At 39.5% G+C, this 17,507-nt stretch overlaps 1 protein-coding gene across 7 annotated transcripts in view; it reads left to right on the top strand.

The window, feature by feature from the left end:
• The first annotated feature begins 1,967 nt into the window (after positions 1-1,967).
• The window catches only part of LOC147307946 (rho GTPase-activating protein 12-like), a 59,694-nt gene continuing 44,154 nt past the window's right edge, over positions 1,968-17,507 (top strand). Inside the window, exons 1-2 of one of the 7 annotated variants that reach the window (XM_086273641.1) lie at positions 1,968-2,328; positions 11,658-12,426. In XM_086273641.1, coding sequence (XP_086129767.1) covers positions 11,731-12,426 — 696 coding nt within the window. In that variant the 5' untranslated portion in view covers positions 1,968-2,328; positions 11,658-11,730. The remainder of the gene's footprint in view (positions 2,329-11,657; positions 12,427-17,507) is intronic. The other 6 variants (XM_086273634.1, XM_086273636.1, XM_086273639.1 and 3 more) reach the window with 6 other exon arrangements.

The raw sequence follows: 17,507 nt of genomic DNA, 5'->3' as shown, positions 1-17,507 counted from the left end.
CTGCCCCCTCTGTGTTCTGTCATTTGACTCTTGTGAATGTGGAGATGGGTTTCACGTGCCTGTTTCTCTTTTACGTACATACACTGGTCGACTACTTTTTTTTTTTTTTTTGGTTTGTGGCTTTGTTCTGAGAACTCTCCTGGAATTAGAGATGGGGTCTTCTTTCATGCTTTAACACAGTCACTTCAAGCAAATCCAGGTACATATAAAATATTTCCCCAGTCTTAAGTGGAGGGATTTGCCACTGAGTGGCATCAGCCCACTAGATGGTTTTACAAAGTGTGAAAATTGCTGTGAGGAAAGCTGCAGTTAGCTAACACAGAAAGACAGCAACTCACACCTACAGCCATTTTAGAATCACCAATAAATCCAATTTACAGTCATGGCAAAAAGAAAGTACACCCTCTGTCAGTTCAGGTTTTACATATAATTAAAGAAGGGCGTAAAATTTGGTGAATACGACCTCAGATGAATGAAATACATGACGTATTGCATGAAGATGAAGCCAAAGTGCAGAAGCAGTACACCTTACTGCTTCATCGTGAATTAAGAGGACAAGTAGCATGTGATCATTTGCAAGTGTGAGCGCCTTGACTAAAGCAAAGGTCTTGGCAGTTTGCTGGTCTGAAGCATTTAGGTGTGTGTAAACACAAGGCCAAGGAGGAGAGGGACCAGCAGTGGTCTTAGAGAAGCAACTTGCTGCCCATTATATTTAAGAACTGACAGGGGATATACTTGCTGTCCTGATGACTGAACCCATCTTTGAAAAGTTTGCAAACACAGAAAAGTGCCAGTCGGCTGGTGGATTCAAACCTGTGTGCAGTGTGTCGCCCAGCACAACAACTAAAACAAGTGAAAATATAGGACATTTTCTCAGTATGCCGGGGATGTCCCAGCCACAGTGGGACACCTGATTCCCCCAGACTCAGGATGTTAAAGTTGTAAATAGTAAAATTCTATTGTTTCTTGGCCATTGATCAGTGGTCATGACAGTCTGCATGTTAATGATCATGAAACTGACCTCATGACCCCATTGTTAATCAGTGGTGCTAGGTTTGGTCTTTATGCAAATGTACTGTTTATAAAGTTGGGGAAACCTGCAGTCGGCTGAGACTGAAGAAGTCACTTTGATGAGTAATGAAACATTTCTCCCACTGAAAACACAATGTCCAGATCAGCAGAATCAACTTTCTGCGATACTGTATCTTTACAAAACCTTTGCAGTTTTTGTGCTTTTGTAGAGCCGCTGTGATCCATGCATACTAACAAACCTGTAATAACTCCTGAGGGAATACTGATGCTTTTTTCTTTTTAAATAGATGGTTCATTAAAGGCTCATTTGAAGTAAAATCTTGGCCAAATATGCCTCATAAACATCAATGACTTTGATTTCTGTTGTTGCCTCAAGCCATGGGTGTCAAACATGCAGCCTGGGGTCCAAAATGGCCCACTAAAGGGTTCAAACTGGCCAACTGGATGAGTTTGTCTTTATAGTGTTTATAAAAATAAGACAAAGTTAAAAGTAGTGTAAAACTTTTGATGTAGAACAGTGCAGCTTTTGGTCCCATTTGTAGATGGTCTGTGAATTGTAACACACAGGGAAAGGAATGGGCATTTTGTAAACCGTAAAATGATAGTTGATTGATTGTTCATTTGCTGGTCACTCACTTGACAGCACATTGGGCTGATTAGCACATTGTATGTGTGCCATGAACTAAAAGTTTTTTTTTCGTTTTAAAAGCAGACACAATTACGCACAATGTATTTGCAGTTCGCGGTCATCACCGCCAGGTTGCGCTAAATCCCCTTTTGTGTCCGGAACACCTGAAAGTTCGAACCATGTGTATAACTCACAAACAAGAGAAGAGGTCTCACTACGATAGCTAGTGATTAGTCATTAGCCACTTACAACTACAGCATTGCCTGATAAAATAGTGCTAAGTTTAATTATTTTGTTAAATGTGCATGTACAAGACCGGTGACTATGGTAACTTACAATTAGTTAAACCGGAAAGTTTTATTTTTGTGTTTTCCGGAAAATATATAGAATAGCACGTCTTGTCTGCATAGACGATCTTTGCTTGAAGGTAGTTGCGAAGTTCTCGGGGCAAGCGACTCGACAGGAGCGAGCACTGCTGTAGATTACACACCGGCTAGGGAAGAGCAGGACGGACTGGAACGCCGCTCTCCGACAAACCTGACAAGTAGGGAAATAGTTTCACACGGTGGCCGGTCGACGGGGAAGTTTACTGGGAGTTTAACTACACCCGGGAGCACCGTCGTGTCGGTGTGTTCCCCCCTGGGAGCCAGCGGAGGAGGTAGGTGAAGGTGCGTATCTGTGCCTCAGTGCGGGACACTGAGGAATGCTGTAGCCCTGAAAGCTAATTAGCTAGCTAACGTTAGAGGGCAGATTAAAGCAAGACCGAGGAGACCTGCGAGCTGAAACTGAGAGTTAAGACCACAAAACGTGACGTTAAGGTGAAGGTTAAAGCTCTGAACCCACAAAAGAGCCCAAAGCTACTTTCAGACCTAATATATATTTTAAAAAAATCAGAGAAACTTGAATCCTTTTGGGAATACCTTCTAAATTAGCGTTAAGAAAGCGCAGAAATCAGTGTTTACTTTTCTAAGGAGTGTCTTAAACAGATGTGTTATAGTACTTTTTGACTGGCAGGGTTAACCTTATTACCTGAGAGCAGTGAAATGGATCTGCCATAGAGCAGAAATCCTCCCGCTCACACTTTTTTAAATATATGAAATAGTGATAAATGGCTTTTTAAAGTTGATCTGATCCTCGTGGTTTGAAAGCTGCCGTTTAAATCACAGTAGAGCCTATAATCATCACCTCAACGACACAGTCCTATCATGAATTATAATGAAGAACCTTTAATTGTTTCAAAAATGTTCATTCTCTTAAGTTTTGAGGTGATTTAGAAGCAGATGTGTCTATGCCATTAATGAAAGTCTTTCTGACCTTAAAACTAAACCTGTACTTTTTAAAGGGCATAAGTGAGTGTCAGTTGAGCAAGTAGTTAGTTATTTGAGAGTTTGGATACTCTCCCCCAAATCTGCCATTTATGAAAATAAAGCAATATTTGTTTATGAAGTGAAAAAGCAACCAATTTAAAGAGACTGTTAAAGCAGTTTTACTGTTTTTATTTACTTTATTTTTGTAATGATGGGCTTGAGAAAACCTTGCTGGTGACAGAGCTTCACGTGGTGAACAGAAGAGAGATTTTCTATAAAACCTCTTGGTCTTATTGTGGCCAGCATGCCTTTAACATGTTCTTTATTTGTGTTTTGCTTAAAATGTGTACTCTGATTTCTTTCTTTCTCGATTGAGGGAGCTGCAGCTGGCCGTAGTTGGTCGAAGTGGTTCAGGCTGTGGCTTTAACAGTGATAGGGTGGGGGGATGCCGTGGGGAGCTGATTTTGATTTCTCTAGAAGAAAATTATGGTGAGAGCCAGTGTCAAAGTAGGACAGCCAGTGCTGGATCCAGGCTGTTTGAGGCAGCTTGGGCCTATATTTGGTGGCTTCTTTGTGCACGGGGCACAGTGCACTGCTTCTGCTTGTTACAAATAGATACATCGAGAATTAGTTTTACACATTAAAGGGTCTATTTTATGTCCTCACTTTTCCCCCACTCTGAAACTATTCTGACTTTTGTTTGTGAGCTGTTTGCTGGTAACTGTGTTTTTTCTGCTCCAAACAAGTGAAAAGCAAAATATAGATATGGGCAGTATAAACATAACATTGACACATAAATCTGGACACAAACAATTGCTTATTTGATAGAATTATGGTTCATTTGGAGATGTGTTTGTGGTCCTCTGGTGAATGTAAAGCCAATATTTTTGGTTCCTACCGACTCCTGAGGGAAATGTTTGGCTCTGTAGCGAATAACATTTTTACTACTTTTTGTTCCACTGGGTTGCTTTGTGTGTCTGTGAGTTTGTTTTTCTTTTTGTGTTTTGTGGTTGTTGTTTTTTTTGCTGTTTTAGGGTTTTTTTTTAAGCTGTTTGCAGTGGCTTGAAATGGGACATTTAAGAGCCAGAAAGCTAAACAAAGAGCTTGACAACTAAGAGGAACCACATACATCATTTAGATGATAATTTAGATGATTAAAAAAAAAAACATGGTCGCAGTAAAGATTTACCAAGGGTCAAACTGAACCCAAATCCCTCTAAAATATCCAAACTGCTAAAGCTTTGCTTTTAGCTTCTTCTTTGCTAACTTACCTCTCCATTTTGCAACCATCGTTCTGCAGCTAACAACACAGAATTTAATTCAATAGATGGATTCCTTAAATAAGCTCATTGTTACCAGTCTAACTTTGTGAGATGGGATCAGACTGATATTGGATCCAAATATCTGATATGTGGTGCATCCCTGATTATCACCATGTTTTTAAGAGTATTAGCTATGTGTCTCTTCTAGTGGTGAAGTGGGTCTGGACATAAATGTAAATACCCATACCCCATTTTAACAAACTGTGCCTGTAAACAGGCAATCAGGACGTCTATAAGGTTGCAGTGTCACAGATATGCGGTCACTGCCCTTAGCCTTGGTCTTGCCAAAGAGACTGACCATCCAACCTTGAGCAACTTCCTCCATGTCCACCCATTATTTCCATCATCACAGCCTCTTTTGCTAGCTGTTGTTGGCAGCAAGAGCAAACACACGCATGTGCTCTTGACATCTGAACAGTGAATGACCCAGTGGAAAATAATTAGTGCTTTTCGAGACTCATGCTAATGTTCTGTTACATCTGATCGGCGCCCACAGGCCAGAGTGATTTGCGCTTTGTGTTACAAAGTTGGATAGTTCTAATAGATGTGACCAAAGTTTCTAATAATGAGGTCAGCTTGTACTACCTAAGAGCCAAAAGCTCGCATTTCAGACGGCTCTAAAAACTCTGAAGTTTTTTTTTCTCTCCTTGGCTCTGAATGATGTCAGTGAGAGCAGATATCTGTGATCTGACATCCCACCCACCTGCTGTTCACACCTTCCGTACTGTGGGGCCACCAGTTGTAATAAAAATACAGATTAAGATGAGGCAGATCACATCCCAGCAAACTAAATGTGGAGCAAAGAGTATGCTTGCATGGGACAAGTAACTGATGCTGAGAGTTCATTGGCAGTTTTTATATCATGCAGAAATGTGGATGATTCGTACGCATTTGTAACCCTTTCGATACATACAAGTGTAAATGACCCCCGTGTGGGGGTTGTGAGACAAATTTCATGCTGCCAGCTTTGCAGATCCACAAATGTAAGCTGTGTCCATCATCTGGGCTTCCTCCGTATTCCTTCCTTAATGTTAGCCTGCTGTTATTGTACAATGGTAAAATTAACATCAACACAACCACAGTGTTTCCACATCTGCAGCTGAGCACTCACTGACTTTCCCCAGCAGAAAAACATTTCAGGATGCAGCAGCAGCTTATTTGATTCATCGAAGCACGTGCTTGTGAGTCCTCAAACATTACACACAAATCACTGCACACATTTGTTAATCTTAGTGTACGCTGGTGGATAATGTCATATGCATTTGTAACCCTTATGAGACATATTTCTCTCCATATTATATATCCAACTTAAAAACCACAAACAAGATGGTTTGTTATAATCAGTATTTTTTTATTTTAATGTATATTTCTCACATTTCCCCTTGCAGTAAGTACATTTATTAAGGATAAATGGAAGCTCTGATTTGTTTTCATGGCCTCATTCATGTCCATTTTTCCTCCTCCAGTGACTGTTAAAACTCTTAAAGTTGTTCATTTTCATAGTGTAGAATACACCCGTTATTACCACATCTTTTTGAGCCACACGATGCTTGTCAGGCTGACGGGATAATGATATTTCTTTGTTCATTAATAAGAGAAAAGCAAACGACCAAAGCTATAAAAATAAATGTCCAACAGCAAAGACTTAAATTGAATTGAACACACATTACTTAAGATGTGGGTTGAAGCTCTGGCTTATTACACCTACCTTTTTTTTTTTATATATATATACAGCATAGTCTAAATGGCAAGTCATTTATAGCAAGATTTCATCTCTAAAAGACCAAAGAAAACATATTGAAAGTAAATGTGTTGGCTTTTGTTTAAATATAAAAGATCAGGGGAACGGGGGGGGGGGGGTGCACAGTCACCCTAATCATATTTAAAGGCATGGAAGCAGAAACATTATCAAGTTTAGACCATGATGCTGAATAAATTGAGTAACTTATGTTTCTGAAAAGTTCATGTTCTCAGCCTGTATTAGTGCTTAAATGAGGAAAGCGCGGCTGATTGCCATCTTTCCCCAACCCCGTTCCCTTTAAATACCTCCACAATGGGAATTTGCTTTCTCTGATGAAAATAACTTAAACTAATCACCAGTGGCCCGGCTCTGAATCAACAGTCTGAACTTGGCTAACAAGAGTCATGTGAGACTCGATGCAGAGGAATTTCGCCGCTGCTGCTGCTGCTGGTGCTTCACTCGTCCCTGTTTCAGTTGAAATATTTAATGTGCTCACAATGAGAGAGTATTTGCAGTGTGCTGATTTCTGTTTTGCTGAGGCAAGAGAAACTGTGAGGGTGTGTTTCCTGCATGTGCTGACAGCAGCGGATTTTTAAACATACATATCAGTTCCAACACTTCCACACACTTCAGCCGAGGTCCTGCTTTCATGGGACCCACCCATCCACTCTGTCTCCCACTGCAAATCTTATTACCATCACTCTGAATTAAGGGTCGTCTTCCGATTTTGCTGATTGGACTCTGAGAAGATTTGTTTGCTAAATAGCAGCACTGAAGCTGTAGCTTAATCTTAGTGGGGGATAAGTGAAAGAGACAACAACCCCCAGGTACTTAATCTTCCAAAGACCTTTCCATATGACGAATTGGAGCATTAAGTTGATTGTCTGTTTTGTTTGTAGTCTTCCTCATTTTAATTCAAAGGGTATTTTCAGAACCAACATGCTGCACAAAAACCAACACCATGGTCTCTGAGTCTGACAAAAAGCCACAGAAAGCGCAGCAGGTATACCACTGCCACGACGTCATGGGACTTTTGGTCACATTGCTACAATGACCCCAAGCACATTAAGGTGGTACTCAGTTGTAATGGAATAAGACCAAAACCAAGTCGAGTAGAGTAAAATCTGAGTAGGTACTAGTGGAAAACAGGCATTTGACTGGTTCACATATATAAGACAAAGAGTCTGTTGTCTAAATTTGTTCCTGTTATTTCTGGCTGATTATGAGCAAAAATGTGTTTCATGCTTGAGTAAATTAAACCTCACATTGGAAAAACAAACTGGTTGAGATTAGATTTTTATGACCCATGTGGTTTTTCTTTGAGGGAAGACCAAAACCCTGCAAGGGGTGGAGGGATGGCAGGAAATTAAATCTCATCTCACTGTCTTGAGTCCCCAAACCTTCCAGCCACTGTGATTATTTCACTGGGCAAACGATGCTTGTAGAGCCCCTTAATATTAGCAGGTTAGGCACGCCATTTGCTCAGTTATTCCCAGAAAGGCGGTCGTGCATCTGAACTCTGTGCAGACTACAGAGTTTTTTTGTTTTTTTTATCTGACTCCTGTTTAGTGTTGACTGTTTATTGTTCTTTTTTTTTTTTCTTCCTCTCCACTCTCTCCAGCCATAACTGGTTGTGCCAGGTTGACTGCCCACCCTGAGTTTGTTTTTTTTTTTCCCTTCACCACTATCACCAAAGTCTTGCCCATTAAGGAATTCTTAGCTACACTATATATACTCTGGGTTTTTCCAGCAAATCTTGACTTTCCCCCAAAGAGTTTTTGACCTTCCCCCAAGGAAAAATCTTCAGCATTGTAATAAAAATATTTTGTTAGCAGTTAATTTAAGTGGGTTTTTATTATTAAAATCCATATTTTTGGACCCAAATTACAGGAAAATGCATAGATTTATGATAAGTATGTTAACAAAGACACTTTGTAAACCTACTAAGGCCCATTTTGAGCTGGGAAAAGCTCTCAAAAACTAATGGACAAAAGCACTGTTAAGCTTGCTGCCTTTTGATTTCTTTATTAAAGAAATAGGTTTAAATTAAATACTTTTAAAACTATCTTTTTATTAGTGTTCTACCACATTTGGTTTCATCATATTTTTCCTTGACTACAAGCACTGTTTCTCATTTAAAAAATAAAAAATAAAATAGTGATATAGTGATCGACTCCATGCCTTCAGCATGAGGGTTGAGGATGTTAACAAGGAAAGCTGCCACTACTACTCATGCTATAACCATCACACAGTCTTATTCCTCGCTACTCTGCTGTTATTCAGTGAATAGCTGTGAATTAGCACCAGATGCAATGTTTTATTTTCATTTGGCTAATGGACTTTCTGTTCAGCTGATAGATTCGGTGAGATTTCCCTCAGTACTTGTTAGCCTGAACCCTCGAGTTAATCTGTGGCGATATTATCCCACCAGTCACTGCATCAGCAGTAATCCCAGCACTGCTCGCCTAATCACAGATATTTATTAAGCTAATGCACGACTGAAGGTAAACAGAAGCGCAATGCTATTATTAGGTAATAGCTGCCAACCGCGCATTTAATGTTCAGCTGCAGCTTTAATGGTGACACCCAGTGGAAACTACTTTTTGATTAATCAAGTGGTTTTAAAATAGCGTAGCTCATGCTGGTTAATGTGTGTGGGGATATGCTCATTAAGCATTCTCAGGACACTCGTACAACCACAACAGTCTTCACAGTGACCACTATTTGTTGTGCGCTTTGTCTGGTGCCCATTCCAATGTTTTCACAGAATTCGTGGGGTTATATCACCAGCTGCAGATGGTGGCCTCGCTATAGTTTCATGGATCATGGGTGTCTCTTAAGTGAATCTGCATGTGTTGTGCAGCGATGCTCATCATTCATCATGAACTCAAGACGAGAGGAAACACACAGAAGTGTGTTGGTTACTATTGTAGAGATGCAAATTTCTCCCCACCTTCTTTTTTCTTGGTATGTATGTGTGCTTTTTGTTTTTCTTTTGTGAGTGTGTGTGTGCACGCGCGCGTGTGTTTGTGGAGGGTGTCGTTAGTTTAACGACATTTCCTTAACTGCCCCAGTGGCTTACAGGGACCATAGGACTTTGATACTGAAGAGAAATTAGTGCTGCTGGGTTAAAAAATAGCAACAATGCACTCTTTGTCTTTGGAGGCATATTCTTGGTTTGATAATGATGTAACTCACTGATAATTTTGTAGGATTGCAGTTATGACTGTCATTGTAATATCCTGCTGCTCATTCTGCAGTAGCCTGTATCGTCGTCAAGTGAGTCTGCTTGACTATCGCACTTTGTTTGAAATTGTTTCACGGCTGACATTACAGGTCCTTTAACCACCTCGTGGTTTTGGATGCCTTGGGACAGTAGACTAATTTGATTTGGACTATTTTCATTAAACAGGAAGGAATGAGTTGCGATGATTTTTTTTCATACTTTATTTAATACTGCAAATATAAACACTGAGGTCCCAGTGGCTTTAGTATTTTAATTATTACCAGAGATACAACTGATTGGTATCTTGTTTCTTTTCATCAGTTACCAAGCTCAGGCTTAGTTTATGTGCAGATCTAAAGTTTCAAAAGCAAAAAAAAAAAAGTTGGAGTTTTAAAAATAAAATCTATATTCCTTTTCTTTCAAGTGTTAGTTTTGTGTAAGTGACTGGCATTTTTGCTTAAAATATAAAGAAAATTACAAAAAGAATAGATCGTCTTTCTTCTCATAAAAGAACTGCGTGTTAGTCTAATTGATGGTGAATGGTTGTCTGTCTTTCAGTGATAGATTGGCGACCTGCCCAGGGCGTACCCCGGTCGTTGTCCCGTGGCAGCTGGGATAGCTTAAAGTTTATAGGTCTCTAAATGTCTCTTTGCTTTATCAAGTTTGCCAACATTTGAGAAACATTATACCCAGTTGAATATTTGTGACCTAGTAAATTTGTGCAGTCTGCAACAATTTGTCATTGTAGTTATTGCATTTTTACATTGTACATATGAGGCATTCAGCTGACACTTGTCTCCTAAAGTGACTAGTCAGAACTTTAGAAGTCATTTTTGTCATGTACCGGAGGCAGAAAGAGAGAGCTGAGACTAAATCTCTTTTTGTAGTGAGAGTTGACTTGAGGGTAGCCTAAGATTGTAGTTTCTTTGAACTATTAAACTTATTTGATCATAATATATTTATTTTCCTGTTAATTTGAAAATCTAAACAGCTGAGGTACCTCTTTCTATCAAAATAGGCCATGCTCAGTCATACCCTGAAGCAGTAAAGTCCAACCAGGAAACACTAATTTTATTTAATCTAATAGTTTTGGTGTATTATTGTTTAACTCAAGGTTGGCCACGAAGTTCACTATTGATAAGATGTTTCTTTTAATATAAGCCTTGACTCCATTAAATAAATCATATTGGCGTACAGCATCACATCATTGTGTAAGAGAGTGTGCGCACATGCGTGTGACTTCAACAGGAAACTATGTGTGTGACTTAGCTAATCCAAGATGCCCTAATAGCTGCTGGACAAGCTGTCCTTAGTAAGGAGGAAGAAATAGAGTAAGACATAAAAACACAGTAAGTGGGAGAAAGCAGCGTGACTCATGTTACTGTCTCCACTTCTTCCGTCTTATCTTACGTGCGGCTTTGAAGCTCTGAGCTGGACGGTACATTCACCCTTGAAGAGGATTAAATCTTCTCAGTTTATATCTTATTTGTTTGTTCTGATTGGGTTAGCATGTGAGTGTCAGGCTTTCAATGGCATTTTTATTTTTGTCTTTATTTTGATTAAATGAGAGGAGAAGGGAATAAGTATTTTCTGACTTAACTATACCTCAAGATTTTTTTTTTTATGGTTTTAATGTTCATTGTTAGTTTTGATTTAAGCTTATTTCTTCAAGTTATTTTCTCTCATACATAAAAACACAACTTTTCATTTTTCCTTAAAATTGTTAGTTGAAAACATGTTGTTTTAATGACAATTTAAAAAGAAATGCATACGATACCTTTAGTTAGAAAGCCATTCAAAGTTTTTATTCATTTTATTGTTTCAAAGGTTACTAATACAGAAAAAGTAAGTAATAAGAAGAGCGTTTCTCTATACATACACTTTAATTAGGTGGCACAATCAGGAATATTTAGGTATGCCACATTATATTTGGTGAGAAAGTCTACCACCTCTGCGGGCAGGTCCCTGTAATGGTGGTCCCAGAAATTGTTTGGCTGCCTCTCCAGAAAGACTTAAGTCTAACTCCACCACCTTGGACTATAGCTGCTAGTTGCTGCCACATAGACTTTGTTAAGCTGCAGTCCAAGAGAGTGGACAGAGTACATTTTCAGGAAAAAAAACTCACTAATGAGACAACTGAGATTATGATTATATTACTCCATTTAAAGGTTATAAAGTATTTTGCAGAGATGCTCCTTATTGACATTGTTATTTAATAATTAATTTCAATCTTTGGGGAAAAATGGAAAAACTTCACAGGTGATAACTTAGTTAGATGTTATACATACTGGAACATTAGAACATTGTGGCACCCGAGGTGTATATATAATAAGTACAATAGCAGAGTTATTCACACTGAAATTAAATGTATATTTAATATATTCTCTTTGTTTTTTCAAAGGTCTACTGATGAAGACATGGTAATAAATATTTTTCTTTTGGGGTGAACAGCCTGGTGGATAGTAAGAGGCATCATGGCAGATCTGCCTATTGCCCCGGGCCAGATCTACATCGAGGTAGAATACGACTATGAGTATAAGTTTAAAGACCGGCTCATTAAGATCCAGCAGGGGGAATGCTACATGCTAGTCAAGAAAAGTAATGAGGATTGGTGGCAGGTGAAAAAAGAGGAGGCGTCTAAAGCTTTTTATGTACCTGCTCAATATGTCCGAGAAGTCCGCAAAGCCCTCATGCCACCCCCTAAACCAATCCTCCATCTTCCGAGTGCTACTGGTAATCCATCTTCACAAAGTGCAGGTGCACGCTGGGTAAAACCAAACAATCTGGATCTGGGACTCAACAATCATCCCGCTGAGAACCTTCACAGAAATGAGTCCAACTATCAGCGCTCCCCTTCAGCACAAACTGGAAACACGGCTAAATTCACTCCCCCGATTCAGCGCAGGGACAATAACCACCATCATGCCCCCACCTTTCCCACTGACCATGACAAAGCTCTCGCTGAAGCTCTCCATGGTGGTGTCCCACCACCCCCTTACAAAGGTGGGTCCAGCACCCTGCCCCGCAGTCGAGCCAGATCCCCAGAACTGGTCAGAGCGCCACTGGACGTGGACACCACCCAGTACTGTGACTCTGCGGGTGAAGATAGACGTACAAATGACTCTGAGTCTGGAGACGAACTGAGCAGCTCTTCCACTGAACATCTCCAGGTAACATCAAAGCTTTTTGTGCGTGTGTGCGTGTGCATGTGTGTGTGTGTGTTACTGTTAATGTTGGCGGTGATGTATACAAGAATTTTGGGGGGGGGGACATTGTGGAATAGGACTTTTGTTTCACTTTTATTAAATTATAGCCAATACTCACATATTGGATATATCAGATCCAGAGCAACTTTTGTTTCTTGTTCCTTGATTATGGCCTTAGAACGAATGTAGCAACTATTTTTGTTATTTTAGGTGTTTGTGAAACTTTTCACATCAAGTGTTTAATATATGCAGACTATTTCTGAGCAGATGCTATTAGGTTTGCTAGTATATCAATTATCCTACTTTCTTCATAAAGTGTTATGAAGAACTTGAAAAGGGAACCTGAACCTGCCACACCCTGCTACAGAGCAGTATCTGAGCCCTCGTTTATACTCTGTTGTGGACATAGACACGGGCAGCTGGCGACATAATGGCTAAGTAGGCATTCCTGTTATTTTCCACTTCAAGCACAAAAACAAAGCAACGTGTATTGGTGCACTGCAGTGCAACGTCACATGATAACAAAAAACTGGCTGGCACTTGGACGTTGTCACAGACCTTCTTCAAGTCAAGTCAAGTCAAGTTTATTTATAGAGCACATTTAAAAACAACCAAGGTCACTATCCAAAGTGTGATGAATTTACATCACTCTGACCCGAGTGGACTTGTGGTCGCAGAAAGTTTAAATGCCTAAATGATTCATGTGCAGCACAGAGATTCGGTTTTCAGATAAAAAATCAGACCAGTATTCTGTTAAACAGAAATGGGTCATAAAGTGTTTTAGTTTTAAACTGTTGGTATGCCCAAATGACTAACATTAACATTAATTTGTTCAGTGTCAGCTGATTTTTGCCTCTAAACTTTATTTTGGATAACCTAATAATCTTTACCTGTCCTGGATTACTTAAACTTGTTCAAAACCTTTAATGTGTTCTGATAGCTTCAAAAATTAAAGACGAAACCAAGTCCCAAAAGAAAATTTTGCCCTCTTTTTTTTTTTTTTGCCTTTTATGTGTCTAACATTTTCCAAAGCCACAGTTTGATTACTACAAGATAAACATTTCCTACACTTTATGTCATTTGTTAGCAGAGGCTAGAAGGTTGACTGTTAGTTTGGTTAAAAAATAACTTTTTTCAGTTAATCTCAGAGAATCAAGGGTAAAGAACTATTCTCATACTGCCTTATATTACACTAGCCACTGCATCCAAAGCGGAAACTCATAGTATTTTTTTTTTTTTTTTTGCCGCACGCACACCTTTATGCTGAACGTGCACTGCAGGTATATCCAGTTAAAAGACACACATCTCCTGTTCCATGAACAGAGTTCAGCTGAACTTCTCTTCCTGTTCTTATTTTCCATTTCTAAGTTATTATTTGCACTATACATACACAAAAGTCAGCTCCTTCATTAGCACCATCATTAGAAGTACAATAAAAACACTGAAAGAAACTCACATGTTTCGGCTTGAACCCGTGAGCAACACATTTGATCGTGTATTGAGTAATAAAGACACTGTCTTTACCTTCCCTGTGATAATAAAATGACAATTGTAGGATTTTTTGTCATTGACACGTCACGTCTTCTAAATGACTTATTTGTTTTACAACAGGTCATCTAGTTAATCTGTCAACTGTAGTTTCATAGGTTTGGATCTCAGTATGATGCATCACGCACTGACGTAAGCATTGTTTCAGTATGTTGTGCGTAAAAAGGTTATCTGAAGGAAAGTCCTTTTTTACAAGTCCATGTATTTTCTGAATGCAGCCCAGTTCTCAATAGATCTCCTTCCTTGGTTATTGTGTCTGTGTGTATTTAAATGGAAGGACAAAGGTCAAAGCAGTCAAGCTTGATTTTGGTTATGTATACAACCAGTCTGGCTTTGTGTGCCAGTAAACTCTGTGATTTTCTCTTTCTTAGGGCAAATACAACAACTCAGTCTCAGTGATTTTCACAACATTGGCCGTCTTGCTATGTACTTTATGCTGCAATTGACAGTCTCATAGCAGTTGGTGTTGGCAGGGAGAAAGAACTTCCTTTTCATAGAAAAACATTCCCAGTAGAAGCAGGCTCAGGGTGGCTTTTTGCTCGTTGTGAGAATCAAGATTAAAAAGTGTATCCACTGTTGTGCAAACTGCATCAGCATCATTCCTGAAATATCTTCCTTATGAGAACAGACCTTTGCACAACAGAAACTGACACTCGAGGAGGAAATTGTATCGTGTGTGTTGTGACCATAACAGCAGTGGCAGCTTTATAGGTGACGACATGATGAATGTCTCCTGAGAACTTTCCACCACTGTGGTAGCGATCAGACCCCCCTAACTCATCATGTGCTCCCCTGTTAAGCTCTGAAGACACATGCACATGCAAAAGCGATATTTCCAAAATATGTAGGGCAAGAGAAGTGGCCTGAGGCGTCCCGCTACTGGAAGGAAAAGATGTGATCTGGTGTTCTTCACTTACTGCCGCTGCTTGATAAGGATGTGTTATCTCTGAAAATCTGGATTCGCTCTGTGGTGTAGTGTCTTCCTGTGATTGTAGGCTTTTCATAATGGACCAGAACCAGTGTCATCAATGTGATCTATCAACCCATAACATAGTAATGATTCAGTGATTGACTATTCTTCAGGCCTGCAAAGCTCATGAAAGCCAGAAGGTGGACGCTTCCTACATAAATCCGGTGATGTGAAACTCATCCAGTGTTAGTGGGTTTGTTTTGTTTGTTTTTTCCTCAGTCCTGGCAGCAGGGTGCTGGTGACACAAACTCTGGGTTGAGTTAGGACTTCCTAAAACAAGCAGAGCCCTCATGTTGTTGCTTGTAAACAGTGGCATTGCCATAATCAAAACTGGCCTAAATCAGCAGGTATAGGAGGAAGAGAAGAAGTCAAAACCTGAATTAAAGTCATTTTCCAGGAGGTAGGGAGGTTTTCAGAACTGTTATCTTTCTCTGTATAATTTGACTCTCTGATCTTCTGCACTGATATACCATTACAGTTACAGTAAAAACCAACACGATCACATACTCGTATCTTGAACCTGGCAGTGCCGCGGCAGCATAAAAGTAAGGTTACAAAAATCAAGAGGTGCATGACTGACCGCAATGACACCAAAGTATGGCTTGCGCCTGCAGGCGTGTAGTGTCGTTCACTCATTGATGAAGAGTGTACTGGGCCCATTCGCCTTTTTGCTTCCCTGCAGCCTTTAATTTAAAGTATAAAGAAAGAAGTAATGGATATAAAGCCAAAGCCGCAGTCTGAATGCAGGAAGGAGAGCTGTGTGTTTGTGTCCTGCTGCCAGGTCCTGTTTCTTATTCCCAGTTCATCCAGCTTTTGACAAGCTACTTGAGTAGGTTGTAGTTAGTGTGCCAAACACTTATCTGCTGTACTCGACCTGACACCAAGGCCCACTTTGTCACTACTTTTGTCACATGTCCTCCTTTAAACTACTGGCAGTATTTCATCATTACTTCATCTGTTCATCATTATCTCAGACAGCAGGGACGTTTTTTTTAATGAAGTTTGGGAATGTTGTCTGTCCAAAATAGTACAGATGTATTCAGAGATGCATTCATCTGCAAGAAGAAGAGTTTACTCCTCTAGCTGTCACTTGAGCGTTTGCTCCAAGACTAGTGAATCACAACGACATTTTGCAAGCTTGAGAAATTCAGTAGTGAGAAAGAAATCCAGGCAAATTTTCTATGACATAAATGTGTGATGTTGTGCAAAAGCAATTTGCCTTGGCTGTGCAGACCTTTGTTGTAATAGCTTATTAGCTGTGTTGCACCATCCAATTTTAATTAAACATCTCTCTAAAGTGCTTTACAGTAAAGGCATGCTTTGTTGGGGGAGAGATGAAGTTACATATATGCCTTTTATGTGTCTAACATTTTCCAAAGCCACAGTTTGATTACTGCAAGATAAACATTTCCTACACTTTATGTCATTTGTTAGCAGAGGCTAGAAGGTTGACTGTTAGTTTGGTTAAAAAATAACTTTTTTCAGTTAATCTCAGAGAATCAAGGGTAAAGAACTATTCTCATACTGCCTTATATTACACTAGCAACTGCATCCAAAGCGGAAACTCATAGTTGAAAGGTGACGTACTGCAATACTATTAGAGCAGTAAGAGAAACAATGCAGGTATGTTTGCAAAACATCGCTGACCTGTCACTGCATTAGTATTCCATTCCTTCTCGCAGTTTCCAGCTGAGATATCACTCGGTACTTCCATGCATACAGTTAAAACCTCTAGCAACACTGGATTGGTCATTGTATTCGCTGAAGGAGATGCTTCCCTCCTGCCACTGAATATAATGGCTGTCAGATCTTGCTGTGTTTTTAATTTGCTGCTTTACTGCACTCTCATCCGTTGCCTTTCATCATCCACCTTCCGTCGGGATCTTGATCGTCGGTCAGCATGTGGGGGAAAAACTGAAGCACATACTATATGTCTACTATATTAAAAGCATTTTTTAGTCCAGCCTGGTCACCCTGACATCTTCTCTAGTGAAAAGACAGTGAGGGGTGTTAATTTGTATCCTGTATTTGTAGCAGCTCAAGTAGATAAGAGTGACTACTAGAGCTCCTTGATTATGGCAGAACTCATTTTTCCAGTTATTTTGCTGAATATTGAAGTAATGATTATTTAATATGATTGCAGAGTTTGAAAACCTTTTTTTAAATTTACTGAATGGGTTTCCAGGAATTTATAATGCTTCAAACTCAAATTAAATAAATGTGTACAGCACTAAGAGTGAAGTAAAACAAACGAAGGCAAAATAGAATGCCATCGAATCGTAGTTTCATCTCGATAATATTATTTCAACGATCAGTGAAATCCAAAATTGTAACTGATAATAAAATTAAGTTAATCGCACACCACCAATGAAGCAGTTTTGTAATGCAGGAAAAGGGATGTGCTGAAAGTCAAAATGTTGTTTTGTGTCAGTGGACATCAAGTGTGTGTGGTATAGACTGTGATGCATTGACACATTGTGGTTAAACATTGCAGCTCAGTTATTGCCTGTGTTATTATTAGCTATTG

This window comes from Aulonocara sp. 'chitande type north' Nkhata Bay, linkage group LG18, assembly GCF_057382095.1.
Source record: "Aulonocara sp. 'chitande type north' Nkhata Bay isolate Kocher_YH1m ecotype deep benthic linkage group LG18, A_spYH_male_GT1.1, whole genome shotgun sequence".
Classification (NCBI taxonomy): Eukaryota; Metazoa; Chordata; class Actinopteri; order Cichliformes; family Cichlidae; genus Aulonocara; species Aulonocara sp. 'chitande type north' Nkhata Bay.
Note: the sequence above shows the minus strand (reverse complement) of the source record. Positions and strands in the feature narration are given on the sequence as shown.